This window comes from Vombatus ursinus, unplaced genomic scaffold (assembly GCF_900497805.2).
Source record: "Vombatus ursinus unplaced genomic scaffold, bare-nosed wombat genome assembly UNPS02014784.1, whole genome shotgun sequence".
In the NCBI taxonomy this organism is placed as follows: Eukaryota; Metazoa; Chordata; class Mammalia; order Diprotodontia; family Vombatidae; genus Vombatus; species Vombatus ursinus.
Genome location: NW_020954562.1, coordinates 6,138,436 through 6,158,171, shown reverse-complemented (window position 1 = coordinate 6,158,171; position 19,736 = coordinate 6,138,436). Strand labels below are relative to the sequence as shown.

Below are 19,736 nucleotides of genomic sequence, written 5' to 3'. Positions count from 1 at the left end.
CACACACACACACACACACACACACACACACACACACACACACACACGGGTCTATGTCTCCAAAGTCTATTCTAAGATTCTATGGTAATTTAAACCTGCAAACAAAAGGTGATGCGTGTATGTTATCTTTCATGCTTGTTGTGTTGTCAACATGTTTTCATAGTTTCCCAACACCCGCCCAGGAGCTCTCGGCATGAGTCCTACCACAGACTTGCCCAAGTGACCCCAGACAAGTTAGTCACCCTCACTTCTCCCCATCTCTAAAAGGACCAGTAGCCCTGAGCTCCAAATGTTAAATCCCTTCCACCTGTCATGTTGAACTGCCAGGAACTATGCTTATCAACAGGAAGACAGCATCTTCAAACTAGCATTGTAAAAGTGAGGGGCAGCTATTCTAAATCTTTGTTTAAATAATAGAAAATTTCACAAAATGATCAACTTCCAATTTACTTCGCATTCAAAATCTGCAATCCTAATAGAACGGGCTGAGATTTCTATAGATACTTCAAAGAAGCCATCGGACACTATGACAAGTAGGGGCAGGGGCCGAGCGTTTGAACTGGATTGGAAAGGCCAGAGTTCAACTTTTGTGTTCTGGAGAGCTAATTAAATAATTTCCGGCAGCCACTAGATACAGACCTCAAGACAAAGTAAGGGAGGGTTTACCCCCTTCTTGTCTAATGATATTTTTTGTCACATGTGACATTTATCAGAATAACCACTCCTTGGCTGCAGCATCGAGAGGTCTTCTGGCTAGATTTTTTTCTTTCTTAATAAATTCCTTCTCAAAGGAGGGCTGACGATACAGAATGCTTAAAGGTTGTCGTTGTTGAAGTCGGGTGCTGAACGGGCTGCCACCAAGGCAGTTTTCCTGCTGAGTCAGAGCAACTCAGAAATGTTTGGCCAGAGGGAAAAAATCTAGCAAGAACTACCCTTATCTGCCCAAGATGAGATTGCAATCAATTTCCCTGCTGCCCCCCCAATTTAAAAAAAAAACATCAACAACTCTCTTTTATCTTTGGATTCAGGTTCAAGGAGATATCTAAGCAGGTAGTTTCTGACTTTATTTGACTGTTGACACATTAGCCTACCAGGATAATATGTTCATGTGTTTAAAAAAAACACACTATGGTGCCTCCCAGTACCAGTCAACATTGACAAAGGAGAGAACTATTAAGACAATATGGGAAGCAGCCATGGTCTAGTGGAAATAGTGGAGTATCTAGAGTCAGATGACTTAGGTTCAAATCTCAAGTTTGTCATTTAATACCTTTCTGACCTTAATCAAGTTGCTAAATCCCTCCCTGTCCCCCAGCCTTAGTTTCCTCATCTGTAAAATGAAAGGTGGGACTAAATGATATCTGAGGATGCTTTCAGTTCTAAACCTATGATACTATGACTGTTTGATCGTATTCTTATCTAAGGCTAGAAGGAAAAGTTGAGTTACTCTCTTTTTCAAATAAAAAATTGTCTTACTCTTTCTTTTTACAGAAAAGGTGAGCAAAGAGCACAATCATACTAAAGAGAACACCATCCGGACTACCACGAGGTAAGTCACCCGTGAGGGTAATATTCATCTGACCGTGTCTAGCTTGTGCACTTAAGCATTTTATTCTTATGTCATGTACTTTAACATTGTACCCCAGCCCTCTGGCCCCTTGTCAATTGTTAGGCTTATATCCTACCACATCTAAGGCTGTGGCCAGCCAGTCCTGGAGTCTAGTGGAAAGAGCAGAGGGGCAGGGGTCTAGAGAACTGTGCTCTTGAGGCTGCTCTGCCAAGGCTCAGGGCCATAGCTCCAGGCCTGGTACTTCATCTCAATTAAATTCAACAAGCATATATTTAGTGCCTACCAGGCTTTGTGCCAGGCTTAAGTGAAGCAGTCCTTTCACTCACAGCTTACAGTCTACTAAAGGGAAAAAAAAAACCAAGAAAATAAATACTAAGTAAATATAAAATTAATTCAAGGTAGTTTCAGGGGTGAGTTAGATTAACAGGTAGATAAACTGAGTCACTGAGAGATGAATGTGTCAGCTCCGGGACTTAAATGCAGAATCAGAGAGTTAGAAGGGACCCTGACAGCCACTTAGTACAACCTCTACTTGAAAGGAATCTCCATTTTTACATACGTGGCCAGTGGTGATTCAACCTCTGGTTAAAGACCTGCCAGGAAAGGAAGCCCACTTTTGGACAATTCTAATTGTTAGGAGCTTTCCCCTCACATCAGACTTCACTTAGCTTCTCTCTTGGTTCTGCCCTCTGGATCCAAACAGAACAAAGGTAATCCCCTTCATGTGATGTTCTTTCAGATACTTGAAAACAGCTCTCATGGGCCCCTTGAATCTTCTCTTGTCCAAGCTAAACTTGCCCAGTTCCTTCAGTTGGCCCTCGTGGGACTTGGCCTCAAGGCCGTGTCACATCCTGGTTGTTTTCCAGCTTATCAATGTCCTTCCTGACTCCAAGGCTAGCCCTTTACCTAAAATGGCCTGGGACATCTTGCAGAAAACAGACAAATGCAAAGGAATTATTACCATTATTATGAATAATTCTGGGGGGAGAGGCCTCACAAAGGTCCTAGTTAACTTTGAGGAGCTCTTCCAGTGTGAAATTAAGTCCATCACCTGTAAAGGTAGAGGAGACCTTTGGTCATGCGTTGATCAAGCTATCAAGGAGTTAAGACTTCAGGAATGATATTGGACTTCTATCTGCCTTTTTCCTTTGCCTCATTTCCTGGTTACATGCAGACAAGACCCATTATATACTCAGTTCCTGGGCATTGAAAACTTTCATCCCTGTCATAAGGTAACCGGTAACCTAGCATTCATTAGACGTCTACCGTGTGCTAGAGAATGTGCGAAGGTTTGGGAACTCAAAGGAGGGCAAAACAACTGCTGACCTCACAGAAATCCCAGTCTAATGGAGGGATAACATTAAACAATTCTATAGGAAAGGAGGCATGCAAGATATATTGGAGTGATCTCAGAGGGAAGGCACTGAGATTTAGGAGCACGGGGAAAGGCTCCTTTGAGAAGGTGGGACTTGTAGGAAGAAAGCCAAGGAAGCAAGGAAGCAGAGCAAAGCCCTTTGGAGGTCCTGCTGCAGGCCTCCATGGCATGCCACGCCAGAGGCCCTTTGGATTCTTGACATCAACCCTCTGATTTTGAAATCGGCATAAGATGGGTTGTTTTCAAATAGGGCTTAGTGCCAAAAACAAGCAGAGCTAGCTGTAAGCCACTCTGAAGCAGTGACTTTGTGTTCTAAGTACAGTCAGAAAGGAGTAGATCAAATATGGGAAATTATTGTAGCACTTTCAGTGATCCTAACTATTCTCTTCCGTCTTCTTAATACCAATATTCTCTTGTTGCCATACACACACCCACACACACATACACACGTACACAAACATGTATGATATATATCATATATAGACACACTAATCTCTGCAGTGAAATGTGTATACACACATATACATATATACACATACAAATACACCGCAGTCTACTAGGTAATCCTCATCCACTTGGGTTTTTCTGTGTAATTTGTTACACCAGACTCTTTTGGGTGGTCACTGGTTTTGTCCAGGAGACTGCAGTGATCCAGGACTTGCTGTAACCAGCACAAGTATAGATGTCTTCAAAGAAATGTGTAATATAAAACAATGATGCTCTAACCGTGTAGTGAAAGCAAGAGATAATCTGGTGGCCAGCCCTGGTTTTCCACAATTCTCCTTGCAACATCAAAGGAAAGCAAGGAAGATCCCTACTGCATTAGGTAGACTACGTGTAGCAAACTTAAAGTCACAGAATCACAAGTTTTGAGAGTAGAACAGGATTTCATCAGTCATCTAGTCCAACCCATATATAAAAGGATCTCCATGATAATATACCTAATAAATAGTTTTCCAGCCTCTGTTTGAAGACCTCCAAAGTTGGAGTGTCTACCACCGCTCAAAGCAGCCCATTCCCACTTTTGTACAGTCTGAAATATTAGGGTGTTTTTCCTGAAATCATGTCAGAAGTTTCCTCTTTACAACTTCTATCTACTTCTCCTGGTTCTGCTCTCTGGTGCTAAACAGTAGAAGCCTTACTCTTCCATATGACAGCCGTTCAAATACTAGAATTCAGTTCATCTATCCCTTCTGAGTCTTCTTTCCACAGAGCTAAACATGTCAAGTTCCTTTAGGGAATTCTCATGCACTGTACAGACAAGGCCCTTCATCTTCCTAGTATTCCTTCTCTGAATGCTTTCCAGTTTATCAATGTACTTCTTAAAACGTGGTGTCCAGAACTGAGCACAGTACTCTAGATAAGTTGGAAACATTCATATCAGTGAAATCATAGATCCATTTGGTCCATCCTCTCACTAATGCAATATGACTACAAATCATGGAACACTGTGATCTCTGGAAAATCAAAATAATAGATAGTCTGGGGGGTGATGGCAAAAGTGCATTGTCACTCTTAATAGGAACTAAGCATATTACAAATGATGACCTATTCAAAAGAAATGGTATAGAACAGTTTTTTACCAAACTCAGATAGAAACCAGGGGCCAGTAATCCATACATAAACATCCCTTGGGGTCACATATTGATTAGTTTTAACATGTAACATTATCTATGTTTTATTATATTTTTATTTATTTATAAAAATATTTCCCAATTACATTTTAATATGGCTTGGGCTACACTTGGGGGTATGTGAGTTCCATATTTTACACCACTGGTATAAAATACATAATCAAAAACTTGTATAACTGGGAAAAGAGTTAGCCAATATCCTAGTGAGAATAGAGTACAACAGATACACACCCCAAGTGCTGCACTGTATCCAAGAAATACTATGTAACCTGGAGGAAAGCCTCCAGTGTGATGGGTAAATTTCCTATGGAGAATGTAATGCAAGAATATTTGACAAGAATAGCACTGGAGAAGAAGGCATGGAAGGCATAGATGGGTTGAAGTCTGCACCAGTGAAGGGAGTTCCCCTTACCAAAAAGATCACAGATGCATTGAGTTTTCACCTGAAGTCTGCTTTAGCGGCATCCCAGAAATTTTGATATGTTGTTCCATCAGTCATTTTCTTTAATTATTTCCATGATTTGTTCTTTGACCTATTCATTATGTAGGATTCCCTTGTTAAGTCTCCATTTGGGACTGTATCTTTTGTTTGTGGTCTCTGAACCAATTATTATTTTTTATTGTGTTGTGGTCTGCGAAGGATGTATTATTAACTATTTCTTCCTTTTAACATTTGTTTGCCATGTCTCTGTGCCCTAGCACATGGTCAGCTTTTATAAACTTTCCATGTGGTACTGAGAAATATCTATATTTATATATAGATCCATATTCTTTTGCTGTCCCACTTAGAAGATGCTGTAAGTCTTTTAATTCTAGTTTCTCCAGAAATTTGCTCAGTTCCATATTTTCCTTTTTTGGTTTATCTTTCTATTAAACTTATCTAAAACTGGAAGAGGGATATCGAAATCACCCGTTACTATTGTGTTACTGTCTATGTCTTCTTGTAGCTCAGATAATGTTTCTTTATGGATTTGGATGTTAAGGCATTTGGAGCATATAGGTTTATTACTGATAATTGGTTTGTTGTCTATAGTTCCTTTCAGCATAATGTAGTTTCCTTGTTTATTATTCCTTTTTATTTTTTGAATGTTTGTTTTTGCTTTGTTAGTATGAATGGAACTTCTACTTGTTTGGATACACATGATACATAGTAAATGTTTTCCCATCCCCTCAGTTTTATTTTGTGCATATCTTTGTTTTTTTAAATATAATTAATTATATATATGAAATCATACAAAACCTATTTCCATATTAACCATATAACCCAAAATAGCAAAATAAAAATAAATCAAGCACAAAAATTATACTTCAGTTCAACAGTTCAACACTCAGAGTTCTCTCTCTGGAGGTGGATAGCATTTTTTGATCATGAGTCTTTGAGAATTGTCTTGATCAGAGTAGCAAAGTCTTTCATAGTTGCTCATCATTACAACATTGCTGTTATTATGCACAATGATCTCTTGGTTCTTCTCACTTCACTTTGCATCAGTTCATAGAGGTCTTGCTATGTTTTTCTGAAACCACTCCCCTCATCATTTCTTATAGTACAATAGTACTCCATCACAATTTTGCCACAACTTGTTCAGCCATCTCCAAATGATCCCTTGATTTCTAATTCTTTGCCATGACAAAAAGAGTTGCTGTAAATATTTTTGTTCATACAGGTTCTTTTCCTTTTTTTTTTTTAATCTCTTTGAGATAGAGATCTAGTGACAGCATTGCTGGAACAAAGGGCCTATACAGTTTTATAGTCCCTTTGGCATAGTTCCAAATTGTTTTTCAGGATGGTTGGACCAGTTCACAACTCCACCGACAGCTTATTGGTGCGCCTATTTTTCCCTCACCCTTCTAGCATTGGTCCCTTCTGACAGGAGTAAAGTGGTACTTCAGAGTTGTTTTGATTCACATTTCTCTAATCAACAGTGATTTAGAGCATTCTTTCGTATGACTATAGATAGCCTTAATTTCTTCATCTGAAAACTGCCTGTTCATATCCTTTGACCATTTATTAGTTGAGGATTGACTCTTGCTTTTATAAATTTGACTAAATTTCCTATATATTTGAGAAATGAAGCCTTTATCAGAGAAACTTGCTATAAAAATTTTGAATAATACTTCATTGTCTATGGTATCTTTTACCGAATTGTAGTTTTTCTGATTGTTTCTTATTTTTTTAGTCCTATTTTGGCTTTGTCTAAGATCGTGATCACTACTCCTGGCGCATAATAGATTTTGCTCCAGCCCTTTATTTTGACTCTGTATGTGCCTTTCTGTGTTTCTTGTAGACAACATATTGTTGGATTCTGGTTTCTAATCCATTCTACTATCTGCTTCTGTTTTATGGGTGACTTCGTCCCATTCACATGTATGGTTATGATTACTGTGTATTTCCTTCCATCCTATTTCTAATTTCTTCTGTGTATTCTTCTTTTTATCCTTTCCCTCTTCAAAACTCTGTTTTGCTTCTGATCACTGCCTCCCTTAATCCACTCGCCCTTTTATCATTCTCCTCCCATCCCCCTCCATCCAATATCTTTAATCCCTTTCTGCTTGGAAATTTCTATACCCAATTGAGTGTGTGTGTGTGTGTTCTTCCCCTTTTGAACCAATTCCGATGAAGATTAGGTTCAAGCATTGACCATCCACCCCCATTGTCCATTCCACTATAAAGCTCTTACTTGCAAGATGTGAGAAAATTTCCCCCATTCTACCTCTCCCTTCCTCCTTCTCCTGGTGCTTTTCTCTTTCTCACCCCTTCATTTTTTTTTTGCCAGAGATGGGGGAGGGGAATCATTCCAACATAATAAACTTATACTTATGCCCTCTATTTAGTAGACTCCTTTTAACTACCCTAATAATGGTCAAGTTCTTAGGAGTTACCTATATCATCTTCCTATTCAAGAATATAAATGGTTTTAACTTTATGGAGTCTCTTAGATTATTCTTTCACGTTTGCCTTTTTATGCTTCTCTTGAGTCTTGTGTTTGAATGTCAGATTTTCTATTCAGCGCTGGTCTTTTCATCAGGAATGCTTGAAAGCTCTGTATTCATTAAGTATCTATATTTCCCCTGAAGGATTATACTCAGTTTTGCTGGGTAGGTGATTCTTTTTTCTTTCTTTTTTTTTTTTTTTTGTGAGAGCAGTTGGGGTTAAGTGACTTGCCCAGGGTCACACAGCTAGTGAGTGTTATGTGTCTGAGGCCAGATTGGAACTCAGGCCCTCCCGACTCCGGGGCTGGTGCTCTACCCACTGCACCACCTAACTGCCCAAGGGTAGGTGATTCTTGATTGTAATTCAGCTCCTTTGTCTTCTGGAATATCATATACCAAGTCCTCCGCTTCTTTACTGTGTAGTTGTTGTTCAACCTTGTCTGGCTCTTCATGACCCAGTGGACCATACTGTCCATGGGGTTTTCTTGGCAAAGATACTAGAATGGCTTGCCATTTCCTTCTCCAATTGATTAAGGCAAATAGAGGTTTGGTGATTTGTCCAGGGTCACACAGCTAGTAAGTATCTGAGGCCAAATTTGAACTCAGGTCTTCCCAACTCTAGGCCCAGTGCTTTATCCACTGAGCCACCTAGATGCTTTCTTCCTCTAAGATGAAAGCTGCTAAATCTTGTGTGATCTTCACTGTGGCTCCAAGATATTTGAATGGTTTCTTTCTGGCTGCTGGCAATATTTGGCTATAATATTCCAGGGAGTTTTCATTTTGGGATCTCTTTCAGGAGATGATTGGTGGATTCTTTCAATTTCTATTTTACCCTCTGAATGTAAGCTATCATGGCAGTTTTTCTTTATAATTTTTTGAAATATGATTTCTAAGCTCTTTTTTTGATCATGACTTTCAGGCTATCCAATAATTCTTAAATTATTTCTCCTCGATCTATTTTCCGGTCAGTTGTTTTTCTGATATGATATTTTCCATTTTTTTCCATTTTTTAAAACTTTGTTTTATTGCTTCTTGATGTCTCCTGAAGTCATTAGCTTCCACTTGTCCAATTCTAATTTTTAAGGAATTAGTTTCTTTCGTGAGCTTTTGTATCTCTTTTTCTATCTGTCCAATTCTGATATTTAAGGAGTTATTTTCATTAGTGAATTTTTGTGCCTCTACTATTAGGCCGATTCTGTTTTTTAAGGTGTTATGTTCTTCAGTATTTTTTTGTGCCTCTTTTACCAAGCTGTTAATTTTCTTTTCATAATTTTCTTGTATCACTTTCATTTCTTTTCCCAATATTTCCTCTACCGCTGTTAAAGCTTTCTTTAATTCTTCTAGGAATTCTTGTTGGGCTTGGGTCCTATTAGCATTTTTTCTTTGAGGTTTTGCTTATAGCTGTTGTTGTATTACTGTCTTCTTCTGGATTTATATCTTGATCTTCCCTGCCACTGTAGCAGCTTTTTATGATCAGGGTCTTTTTGTTATTGTTTGCTCTTTTTTTTTCCAATTTATTTCTTTGCTTTGAACTTTATGTTAAAGTTGGGCTCTGCTCACCCAGGTGTGGGGATGTACTGTCCCAAGCTTCAAGCTTTCTTTGTGCTGCTGTTTTCAGAACTGGTTCTGGGATTCTGCAAGTTTTTTGGTGCGTCTAAGGTGGTGTGATTTGGAGAAAGATGTGGTTACTGCTTTCCTGGTCTGAACTCTGCTGTTTAGCCAGGAAGAATCCCTGCTCCCTTATGGCCGCAAGGGCTAGCACTCCTCTTGGTCATGGAACTATGGCCAGATCCCCATCTCTCCTGCAGTCATAAAGGTGGTTCTCTTCTCTACCTTGGAACTATGACCAGGGCCCCTGTTGCCTTGTGACCAACTGCAGGTGTTCCTCTCCACCCTGGAACTGTGACCCAGAGCTATTTATGGGCAGTAGAGTTGCCGATCCATACCAGCTGCCCCCAGTGCTGGCAGAACACTGTAATCTCTTTGTGACCAGTTATCTGAACCTCTTACCATCTCTGAGCTGAGAGCCTCCTAAGCTACTGCTTCTGCCTCCTCCAACGCCCATTGCTAATGGTTCTATGGCACTCTGGGACAGCTCCCACACCTGTTTCACAAACCTCTCCTACCAACATCCTAAGTTTTGTTAGGCTGCAAAAATGTCTCACTTTGACCTTTTGTTGACTCTGCCTCTCCAAAGTTTGATTTAAGGACTTATTTTAAAATTGTTTATGGGAGGGGTGTTGAGAGTTCAGCTAGGTTGCTGCCTGTACTCTTGACTCCACCCCTACCCCATCTTTGTTTTTTAAATTTGTTTCTTATAAACAATAAATTGTAGGGATCTGTTTTCTTATCCAACCCATCACACTTTTTTTTGTTTTATTGAATTATTCAATCAATTCACACTTAAAGTTATGAAACTTAGGTTTATGTTTTCCTCCATTTGTCTCTAATATTGGAATTTTTTCAAGTTATGATTTTTTCTTTCAGTATTATTTTCTTTCAGTTACTTTACCTTAATCTTTTTTAAAAAAGTGACCCTATTCCCACTGATTCTCTTCCACTCACCTCTGATTCCCTCCTCTTGTTTGTAACCTCTTTCCCCTTGAGATTTTACTTATTAGTTCCTTTTTCTTTCTTGCTTTTATCTGGTTATATAATTCTTCCCCACTTTTGTCCCTCTCAGTCAAGTAGATTTCTCCTTCCTGTCTTTCTCCTTTAACCAGTACAGTTCATTAGTTCTTTTTAAATTTCATTTTTTGTGCCCCTTTCCAAAAAAGGATTTTTCTCACTCTCTTCATTATCGATCCTCTCAGAAACTCTCATTCTCTGACTCATGACCCCTATTCCTCGTGTAATCAAAACTTCCAAGGTATCCCCCCTAAACCTTCCTCTCTCTAGGGAGTTTCTGCCACTGCCTTCCAAAGCTTGCCCTATGGATTCCCCTTTTCCGTTATGTCTCACTCTAAGAACCATGCTGATGATTTCACATAACAGAGAGGGTAATACTCTATGGTAGCACCCCCTCCTGTACCATATCCCCAGTTATGAAACCCACCTCTGATCTTTACCCTTCCCCACTACCTTTTTCCCCATTTGCCTCAAAATCACTCTCAGGGGTCCATTCCCTCTTACTCTGCAGCTGCTAGTAGCCCTCTGGAGTTCTACCTCCCTCCCTCCTGAGTTAGGACAAGTGGACTTTTCAAGCACCAAATCCCTCAGACCACACCCAGCACAAGATCCCCCATTCCCCTTTACAGACCAGCTCTTTTCCTCTATATAGGAGCATTCATTAATAGGACTTCCTCCCATCACCAAAGCAAACCTCTCTTCATCCCCCCCCCTTTTCAGTCTTACCGTCTTCCTCCCCCACTTTCTTACTGGCTTTTTTTCTTACAGAGACCACATGGATCACCTTCCCTTCATTGCTAGCCCTCAATTGGACCACAGCCCATCATACATTCCTCCCTGTCCCCCTGACCCACTCCCCCCGCACCATTTTATGTACACTCCCATATCATAAACAAAACAAAACATTGATTCACCTGTAGGCAGGGTATTGCCAAATTCTGTTCAAGGTGCCTCAGGCCTACTTCTTCAGTGTTACTTCCATTAGACTTCTGCTGTTGTCCCTGCACATTTAGAAAGGAGTCTCTTGCTGGCCTTGCTGTTGTCATTCTGTTGCTGTAGCTGTCTTTGGCTACTGCTTTCATTCCTACTGCACTTCTGATGTTTGAGGTATTTGGGAAGCAAATAATCTCTTTAGATCTGGTTTTCTTTTTATCACTAAACATCTATCTTTTTTCATTTATGGTTAAGCTCAGATTTGCAAGGTAGATCACCCTGGATTGTACCCTGAGCTCAATTGCTCTTAAGAACACATTATTCCATTCCCTCCTACATTTTCTGGTGGGTGCAGAATAGTCTTGGGTTGTTTGAATTTCCTTTCATTTGTATTGGAAGATTTTTCTCCTGATAGCTTGCATATTTTAAATGCAAGTTTAAAAACTTGTTATTTTTTAATTGAACTGTTAAATTTAGCCATTGTGTATCTTGGAGTTTGCAGCCTTGGTTTTGTTTGTTTGTTTGTTTTTCCTGGTGGTAGTCTATGAATTCTTTCAATTGATATTTCATTTTCTGTGTTCAGAAATTGTGGGCAGTTCTATTCTATTATTTCATGCATTATGGCGTTAAGGTTTTTGACCTGTCATGCTCTTCTTGGGGACTCATGATCCTTAGGTTTTCTCTATGTATCTTGTCTTCAAGATCAATGTATTTTGCTTGCATAGTGAGCGTATTTTCTTCTAATGTTCTCATTTTTTTTCTGCTTTACTTCTTCTACATTATCCTTGACTTCTGTATATTTGCATTCCCAATCTATTGTTCTCCCTTTTGTTTCTTTGGTGAGCCTTGCCATTGCAGATTCCAATCTTTCTATTCTGTCCATTTTGTTTGCTGTGTAAGCCATCAATTCTGATCTTAACAATTCTCATTTCTCTTTAGCACCATTTAGGAACATTGTGTTGTGGTTCCAAGTTCTCGAACTCCGCAAGGTTTTCTGTCTCATCAAGTGTTGAATCATTTTCCTTTGTTTTACCATATTTATTCATGGATGCCTGAACTCATTTACTTGATCTGGAGGCCATATTTCTTTCTGCTGTTAACGATTTCCTTGTTGATTTATTTGCTTCTATTCAAGATCTTTGAATTTTCTTCTTCCTGAGATCTTTAGTAATTTCAGGGTTTTTTCCTTATTTTCTCCTATTGTTCACTTTCTGAGTCTCTGACTCATTCCCAGAATCTCAAAGCATCTCAGCCTTCTCCCATGCTGGGCAATTCATGGAACGCCAGCCTAGGTCTTTGCACCAAGTATCTTTTGGGTGGACAGAATTGGCCCCAGCTAGATGCTGAATGCTTTCCCTCAGGCTTAGTGTGGTGCCATATACCTCCGCCACCCCCAGCCCCCTCCTACCCCTACTGTGTCCTGTCTTGGTGTCCTGTCCTGCTCCCTGTTTTCTTCAGTTCTTTGGCCCAGGACCAGCACTTCAGAGAATTGCCACTGGCACTATTGTGTTAATGATTTTTATAGTTTGGTTCTCTGAAGTTGGGAAGGGGAACAGGGGAGAAGATGGAAATAGCAGAAAGTGGTATACGATGGTGAGCTCTATTTCCAGCCCAGACACATGTCCTGCCCCTCTCCCTCTGTTCCTGGCTGTCCTGCAGAGATCTTTTGTAGCACAGAACACTGTCTACCATAGTGCTGACTGTATGGCCCCAGTGAGCACCCACAGTCTGGAAGGTTGCAGAGGCCTGTTGGCTATCTGTCCTGGCCAAAGCAGATCTCCATGGCCTGCAAAGAGAGAGGGGAGCTGGGGTGTAGGCTTGAGTTTTGTTTCAAGCCCATGTGGGTGGGCTAATGCAGCCTCATTGTGGGGAGTGTAAAGAGTGGGGAAGGGCTTCTGAGTGAGCTCCCTGAAATAGAAGTCACTTCATGGGTTGGTAGGTTTGTTTGTTTTTACCTTCTTTTGGATTCCAGGTGTCCTAAATCATGGACAACTGAAGTTTCTTTTTCTTTGGTGCATAATTTCTGTTTTGGAGAAGGTTGGAAGGTCAGTGAGATCAGAGAAAATGTCCCACCCTCTCCCTTGTTTATCACATGACCCAGAAGTCTCCTTCACAGGCGAGTTTGGTTCCTACAATTGTAAACATACAGAAATAAAAGACTAAGCTCCCTTTCTCAGGAGAGGGAGATTGGAGAATGATGTATTATTTGTGCTTTTTCCCATGGGTCCTCAGGCATCATAGATACGGTCCTGTTTTCATCTTTGTGTCTCTGGCACTTAGCACAATGCTGGCACATAGTAGGTGTTCAATGAAAGCTTGTTCATTGATTGATTGTGAGCTGAAAAGGACATGAGGTCATCTTGCCCAGCTCCCGCTTTTAGGAAATTGAGCCCTAGAAAGAAGTGGCTTGCTCAATCAGGTTACACAGGTAATAAGTTGGGGTAAGGGTAGCATTCTTTCAAAAGTCTTGGCTCATGCTCTATTTTTCTTTTAATTGGAATTTTTGATTAGTATCAAATAACAGATACTTGATACTAATCAAATAAAGCAGAATCAACTTGCATAATACAGGGTTTTTCAGGGCAAAGGTCCAGGTATTAATGCAATAAAAGGATAGTGATGGCCAATTCCCAGTATAGAAGCACACATGTGGAAGATAGTTCTGGTACTAATCATTCATGCTTAGTTGGGAGATGAGGACAGGAAGCAGTTATTAAATTGGCTCCCCATCTGGCACTTAGGTGCCACCCCTAATCTTTAAAACTCCTAGGTAAATATGCCCCAAAGAACAAAAGAATTGCCTAGAATGGTTGATCAAGTGGGAAAAAATTACTTTTAATTTGCCTACATATGATTCTGGAAGATTATATCTTCACTTTGTAATCATATTTGTTGTTATTTGAGCACTATTGCTATCTGTGCACCATCATATTTATAAAGCTCAGTGTAGTTTCATGGTTATTGAAATGAATGTCTCCTGGGGGAAGGAAAGAAGAAGGAGCTGTAGGTGGCCCTGAGAACATGCTATAAACTCCATACTTTGAATTGCTTTGACTGGGGCTACCAGAGATATTTTTTAGAGTATTTTTTTTTTTTTGCAAAACTGATGGAATCCTTAAATTCTTTTGTTGCTAGAAGGTGATGAGTAAAGAGTAATTCAAATTATCCCTTTTCCCAAAGTTTCTAAAGAAAAAGAAAAACCTGGCAGAATATTTTAATTTCATTGTAACCAAATTCTTGATCCACTGAGCCTTATGTATGGTCCAGACCTGTAGTTTTTCATGTGTGCATGGGGCCTCTAATGTGGAAGCTTTCTACATGGATGCAAATCAGGAGCTCCTTTGTAACTTTTATAGGCTTAGAGAATTGCTTGGATTACTGAGATGACTTACCTGGTCACACATAGGTCAGAGGCTAGATTTGAAATCAGGTCTTCTTAATTCCAAGGCCAATTCTATCCACCAATCCACATTACCCCTCTTCTGACATATTAAAGACTCAATAAATGTTTGAATTGAACTGACTTCTCAACAGTATCTCCAGTACATTTTAAAAATCACTTTACAGCTTTCCTTTGAATTGCTAAACTGATTTCCAGTTCTCTCCCCCCTAACTAATCATACTCTTCCTTTTATTTTCACCTTTTTTTTTTCACATGGAATAAATTATCAGTCCACTCCCTGCCAAAAAGCCTTCTTCATCCTGTGTCAACTAATATCAGGAAAGAAAAAAATGTTCCTACTCTTTGTGTTAAAGTGTCTTGTTTCAGTCATTATGTAGGGATATTTTGAGGGCCTTTTGGAGGGTGATTTCTGATTGTGATCAGGAATTCTCACTTGACACATATGAGGCCAGCTCTTAAGGGACAGCTTATAATTCCTTCCAAAAGAACCTTGAGCAAACATCAGAATTTCCATGTCTTGACTTCTTTCAGTGTTTAGTCCAGTGACTGAGTAAAGGATTTCCTTTTTCCAGTTTCTCAGAAGCTGACTGTTCAGAAGCACTGCCCGGGGTAGTTGGTAATTTAGTTTTGATTTCCATTTTGTTATTGGATTTGCCTAGATACAGTTACAAGAGTGTAGTTTTTAAGGTGAATCCTTGAAATTTGACCTTAACGGAGTCCAAAAAAATCTTGCCAGAATTAAACGTGGAACTTTGCTTAGTGAATTCTTGATCCAAATGTTCAAGAGTAGGAGTGAGAAGGGTCTTTGATTAATGAGAAAAGACATGGCATCTTTCCCTTTTACTTTAATAAACATTTCTCTTCCTCTACAGTTGTTTAGCACTGTCCTATAATTCTTGCTACCTCAACAAAGAACAAAAAGTAATTTAAAATGAAATGGACATAGCTTGGTCTTCCATTGGTCCTTTACTGAGGTGTGATCAAAGTGGTAACGACTTCATAGGATCATAGGATTTAAAGCTGGAAGGCACATTTTAGATCATCTGGTCCAACCCCCTTCAACAAGCATTAAAAAAACAAAGCAGAACACTTTATAACAACCAATTCCATTCCCTGAGAAAATAAAAGAAGATGTTACTACCCTCCTTTCATTGAAGAAGTAGAGGACTGTGGATTATAGGATGATGCATACCCTGTGCAACCCAATCACTGTGGTTGGTTATTTTTGCTTAACTGATTTTCTTTGTTACAAGGGAAGGAAGGCTCACTGATGGAGAGGTTGGAGAAGTTATATCTAGAAATAATTGAGATCTTAAAACAAAAGGCATCCATAAAACCTTTTTTTAAAATTCAACATTTTCCTCATTTTACAGATAAGGAAACCGAGGCTCAGAAAGTTGAACTGACTTGTACAAGGTCAAGCAGATTAGGTTGAAAGTAGTAGAGCTGGAAGTTCCAGATTCAGCCTTCAGGAATACAGGAACAATCTAGATAGGCCTGTTCCAGATGGCGCATTGTCCAAGGGTTGATCATTGGCACCTCTGACTTCACTGTATCCTTTCTCTTCCTGGAAATCTTCCCCCTCCCTATTTTGTAGCTTATTAACACCAGCACTTATTTTCACCATAGTGAAAAGGAGAAGACAAAAAAAATTTCATTCCAATGTTTCATTCTGCTACTTGATAACGGTTTTGATTTTATTTATTTTTTAATGTTGGCAGAGATGAAGGTTGAAGCCAATAACTACTAACTTTGGGGATTGCCTGTGACTTTTATTTGCCCCTGGCTTTTCTAAGCACAGATAATTGGCTTGGTTGTACGAGGTTCTCAATTAGCAATGTTCTGAGGACTGATTTTGAAAATTCCTGAGTTTTTGCTCCCTGAAAAGCTTTTACTCTGCCACAGAAAACAGGATTCCCTCACTGAAGCGACCCACCCAAGTGAGTGACGCAGTCAGCCAAATAGCAACAAGAATCATTGAAACGTGTGACACTGTACAAGAATACCATGTCTCGTCCCTTCCTGGTTTGTGGCCCCAGTAAGGGGCACCACAGCTGAAGTAACCATGTAGTCAGGACCTCACTGTAAATGCTCAAGCAGCAAGACCTTTGCCGTGTGACCTCAGTGCCCAGAAAATCCAATCAAATAGAAAGAAAGTTGAGTTTCCTTTGAGACAGTATACAGGCCTAGCTAATGGGATGAGTGTTCTTAATGCCATTCTATCTGACAAATGAGATGGGGTAGGGGAGGGAGGAAAAATACCCTAGTGAAAACCACCAATAAAGTTCATAATTCAGGGCAATCGGCGCATTTTGAGTTTGTTTCCTTTCCCAATGCAAGCCCAGACCCTATGTTCGATTATGGATGAAATATATGATACGTGGTGTCTTGAAAAGATCTACATTTTTTTAATATGGACCGTCACCCAGGCAGATACTGGATAAGATCAGAATAGGAAAATGGAACCCTAGAGTAAGAATAAGATCAGATAGCTCCTGGCGTGTCCTGAATGGGACATGCACAGTGTTGTGTAACACTGTGAACAGCCAGCAGTGGCTGCCAAAAACCCTCTCTTCGTTACTTGTTTTCGTTTTCCCCATTAATAATGCAATGTTAATGTGTGTATAAGATTGCAGGCCTATAAGAAAACTTGTCACACCTAGCTGGCTTTAGTCTTAAGCTCTTGGGTGTTTATCTGACTTCCTTCTCTCCATAGCTAGATGAAGGAAATAGTTCAGTTAAGGAGAAATCAGTAAGTGTCATACTTTATAGATCAAAATTTAAATTTCCCAATTTCTGAAAAATGGAGTAGGAAATATTTTTCTGTATTTTGGATAACACTCTCTACATAACTTACTAAAAGCCAACATATTCTCAGAAGTGTCCAAACCATGATGTTTTCTTCTGGGCTAGATTTGATAGATCTTTTCTAAAGCTGATAATAAGCTAACAGAAAAGTCTAATTCACAGACACAGAATTTTGGAATTGGACAGATCTTCAGTGATTATCTAGTTTATGAAGCCATGACATACTAACTTAATTCCACACAATTTCTCTCTCCAATTTCATCAGGGGGCATATAAAACAGTGCTTCATGTTCTTATAAGAGGCAAAAATCTTTAATTGGACATGTGAAAATGTAGTAGCCAATCATGGTTCTAGGAGAAAGATGATAAAGCATACTTCTGTGCTCTTAGCAGAGAGGTGGGAAGCTAAGGGTTCAGAGTGTTACTGCTGTGTTCCTTGGTTTTCAGTGGATTTTTTTCTTTGCTACAAGAAGCAACCAGGAAGAACAGTGGCTAGAACACTGAGCCTGTGATCAAGAAGAGATAAATTCAAATCCAGCCTCAGATAATTACTAGCTGTGTGACCCTGGGCAAGTCACTTAACCTTTATTTGCCTTAGTCTCCTGGACTGTGGAGTGGGGATAATAATAGAACCTACTTTCCATGAGGTTGTAAAGATCGAATGAGATATTTGTTAAAATGCTTAGCACAGTACCTGGCACATAGTAGGTATTTATTTAATAAATGCTTGTTTCCTTCCTACAAAGGAAAAGTTTAGGGGGTGAGATGTAGAGAAAGATATAATGAGGTCAGTGGTATAAAAAAAAAAGTGTTAGTGAAACCTTTTCTTTTTAAACGCATTGAATTAGTTAGGTTTGAAGGTTAGAACATTGGATTTGGAGTCTGGTTCAACATGGTTCTAATACTCACTTCCTTGGTCAAGTAATTTAACCTCTCTGGGCCTTGTTTTTATCTTCTTTAAAAATAAAGGATGACCCTTAAGGTATCTTTATTAGCTTGTAAGACAATCCAAATTTGTAACATCTAAAGTTTTCTTCCCTTCCTCTATTTTATGTCAAAATAATACTCAAATATTCTACTTAAATGTATCTGACCTCTTTTTAGAGGTACCCTGCCACAATTTCATTGGGACCCACTCAAAGTAGCTCTTCCTGTGCGACTCTTTCACACCCTTCCATAAATCTACTACTGTGGTACTTAAGTTTATAGAAGCATAGAGAAATTTACCCAGTACAATGTGCTTGGAGCCATCTTGCTTTCACTTGACATCAGGAGGGCACCAGTGAAGACCTTGCACCATCCACCATGATCTCACACTTTTGCTACTTGGTGAACCCATCTTTTTCTTTTTTTTTTTTTTTCTTTTTTCTTTTTTTTGGATCAGGTCTCTGGTTTTATTTCAAAGGGAAGACCCAGTGAGGAAAGGCTTCACACATCTTCCCCCCCCCCCCCCCAATCAGGTGAGATTTGTACCTGCTCAGTGACATATGATCTTAGAAAGTTGTCTTGGCCACTGAGATATTAAGTGACACAGTCAGTGTGTGTCTGAAGTGAGAATTTAACCTAGTTCTTCCTGACACGGAGGTCACTTCTCTGTCTGCTATGCCACACTGCCTCTCTCAAGCTTTTCTTTTTTTCCAATCATACATTTCCCTGGTGACATCCACCCTCTGCTCTGGTTCTTCCTTGAAGCTCCTTCTTGGTTACGGATCACAGATCACTCCATTTCATGATCCTCTTTGTGGAGCTCGTTTTTAATTCTTCAGAAGCCATTGTTGACCAATGTGCCACAACTCTCATCCCTTGGATGATATTAACATTTCTGAAAGCTGAAATGTGCTCAGAACCCTATTTCTTGAAAATGGAAACTCTTTTTTATCTCAGGGAATCTTAAAGCCAGAAAGTCTCGACATTTCACTGACTGTGCCCAGAGTAATATAGAGAACTACACTGGGATGTCTTCCATTTTCAAATCCTCTTTGTCCATTGATCCTGCCTGATTTACTCATCTTTTTATATCAGCCAATCAAATCCTGAAATCATTTATTAAGTGCCTACTACATGCTAGGCACATAACCTTCCTTCTCTCTATACTCGACAGTAGCTAAAGAGGGAGAGAGTTTTTCTATCCTACTGCTCTTTTCCTGGTTTCAGGCACCTGTACAGATTATATCATATAATGCTATGGTCAGAAAATCACTTTAGAAAGTTATCAGGTCCTGTTAGAACACTGGAGAAAATTCACAACACCTTCTTTTAAGGATGTTGTACTAGGCTTGTCATTTTTCCCCCCTTTATTCCACTGTCTCCCTCCCTCCAGCACACACACACACACACACACGCCAGACTCAAAATTATTATCTTCTTCTCCTCCTTAGTTCTCTAGTTTGAAGTAATTCTCTTTCTCTCTCTCTCTCTCTCTCTCTCTCTCTCTCTCTCTCTCTCTCTCTCTCT

At 39.6% G+C, this 19,736-nt stretch overlaps 1 protein-coding gene across 2 annotated transcripts in view; it reads left to right on the top strand.

Annotated features, from left to right (window-relative positions):
• Nucleotides 1–19,736, top strand: part of ZNF827 (zinc finger protein 827) — a 245,795-nt gene that overhangs the window by 137,075 nt on the left and 88,984 nt on the right. For both annotated transcript variants that reach the window (XM_027866996.1, XM_027866998.1), the window contains exon 7: nt 1,492–1,549. In XM_027866996.1, the coding sequence (XP_027722797.1) occupies nt 1,492–1,549 (58 nt within the window). The remainder of the gene's footprint in view (nt 1–1,491; nt 1,550–19,736) is intronic.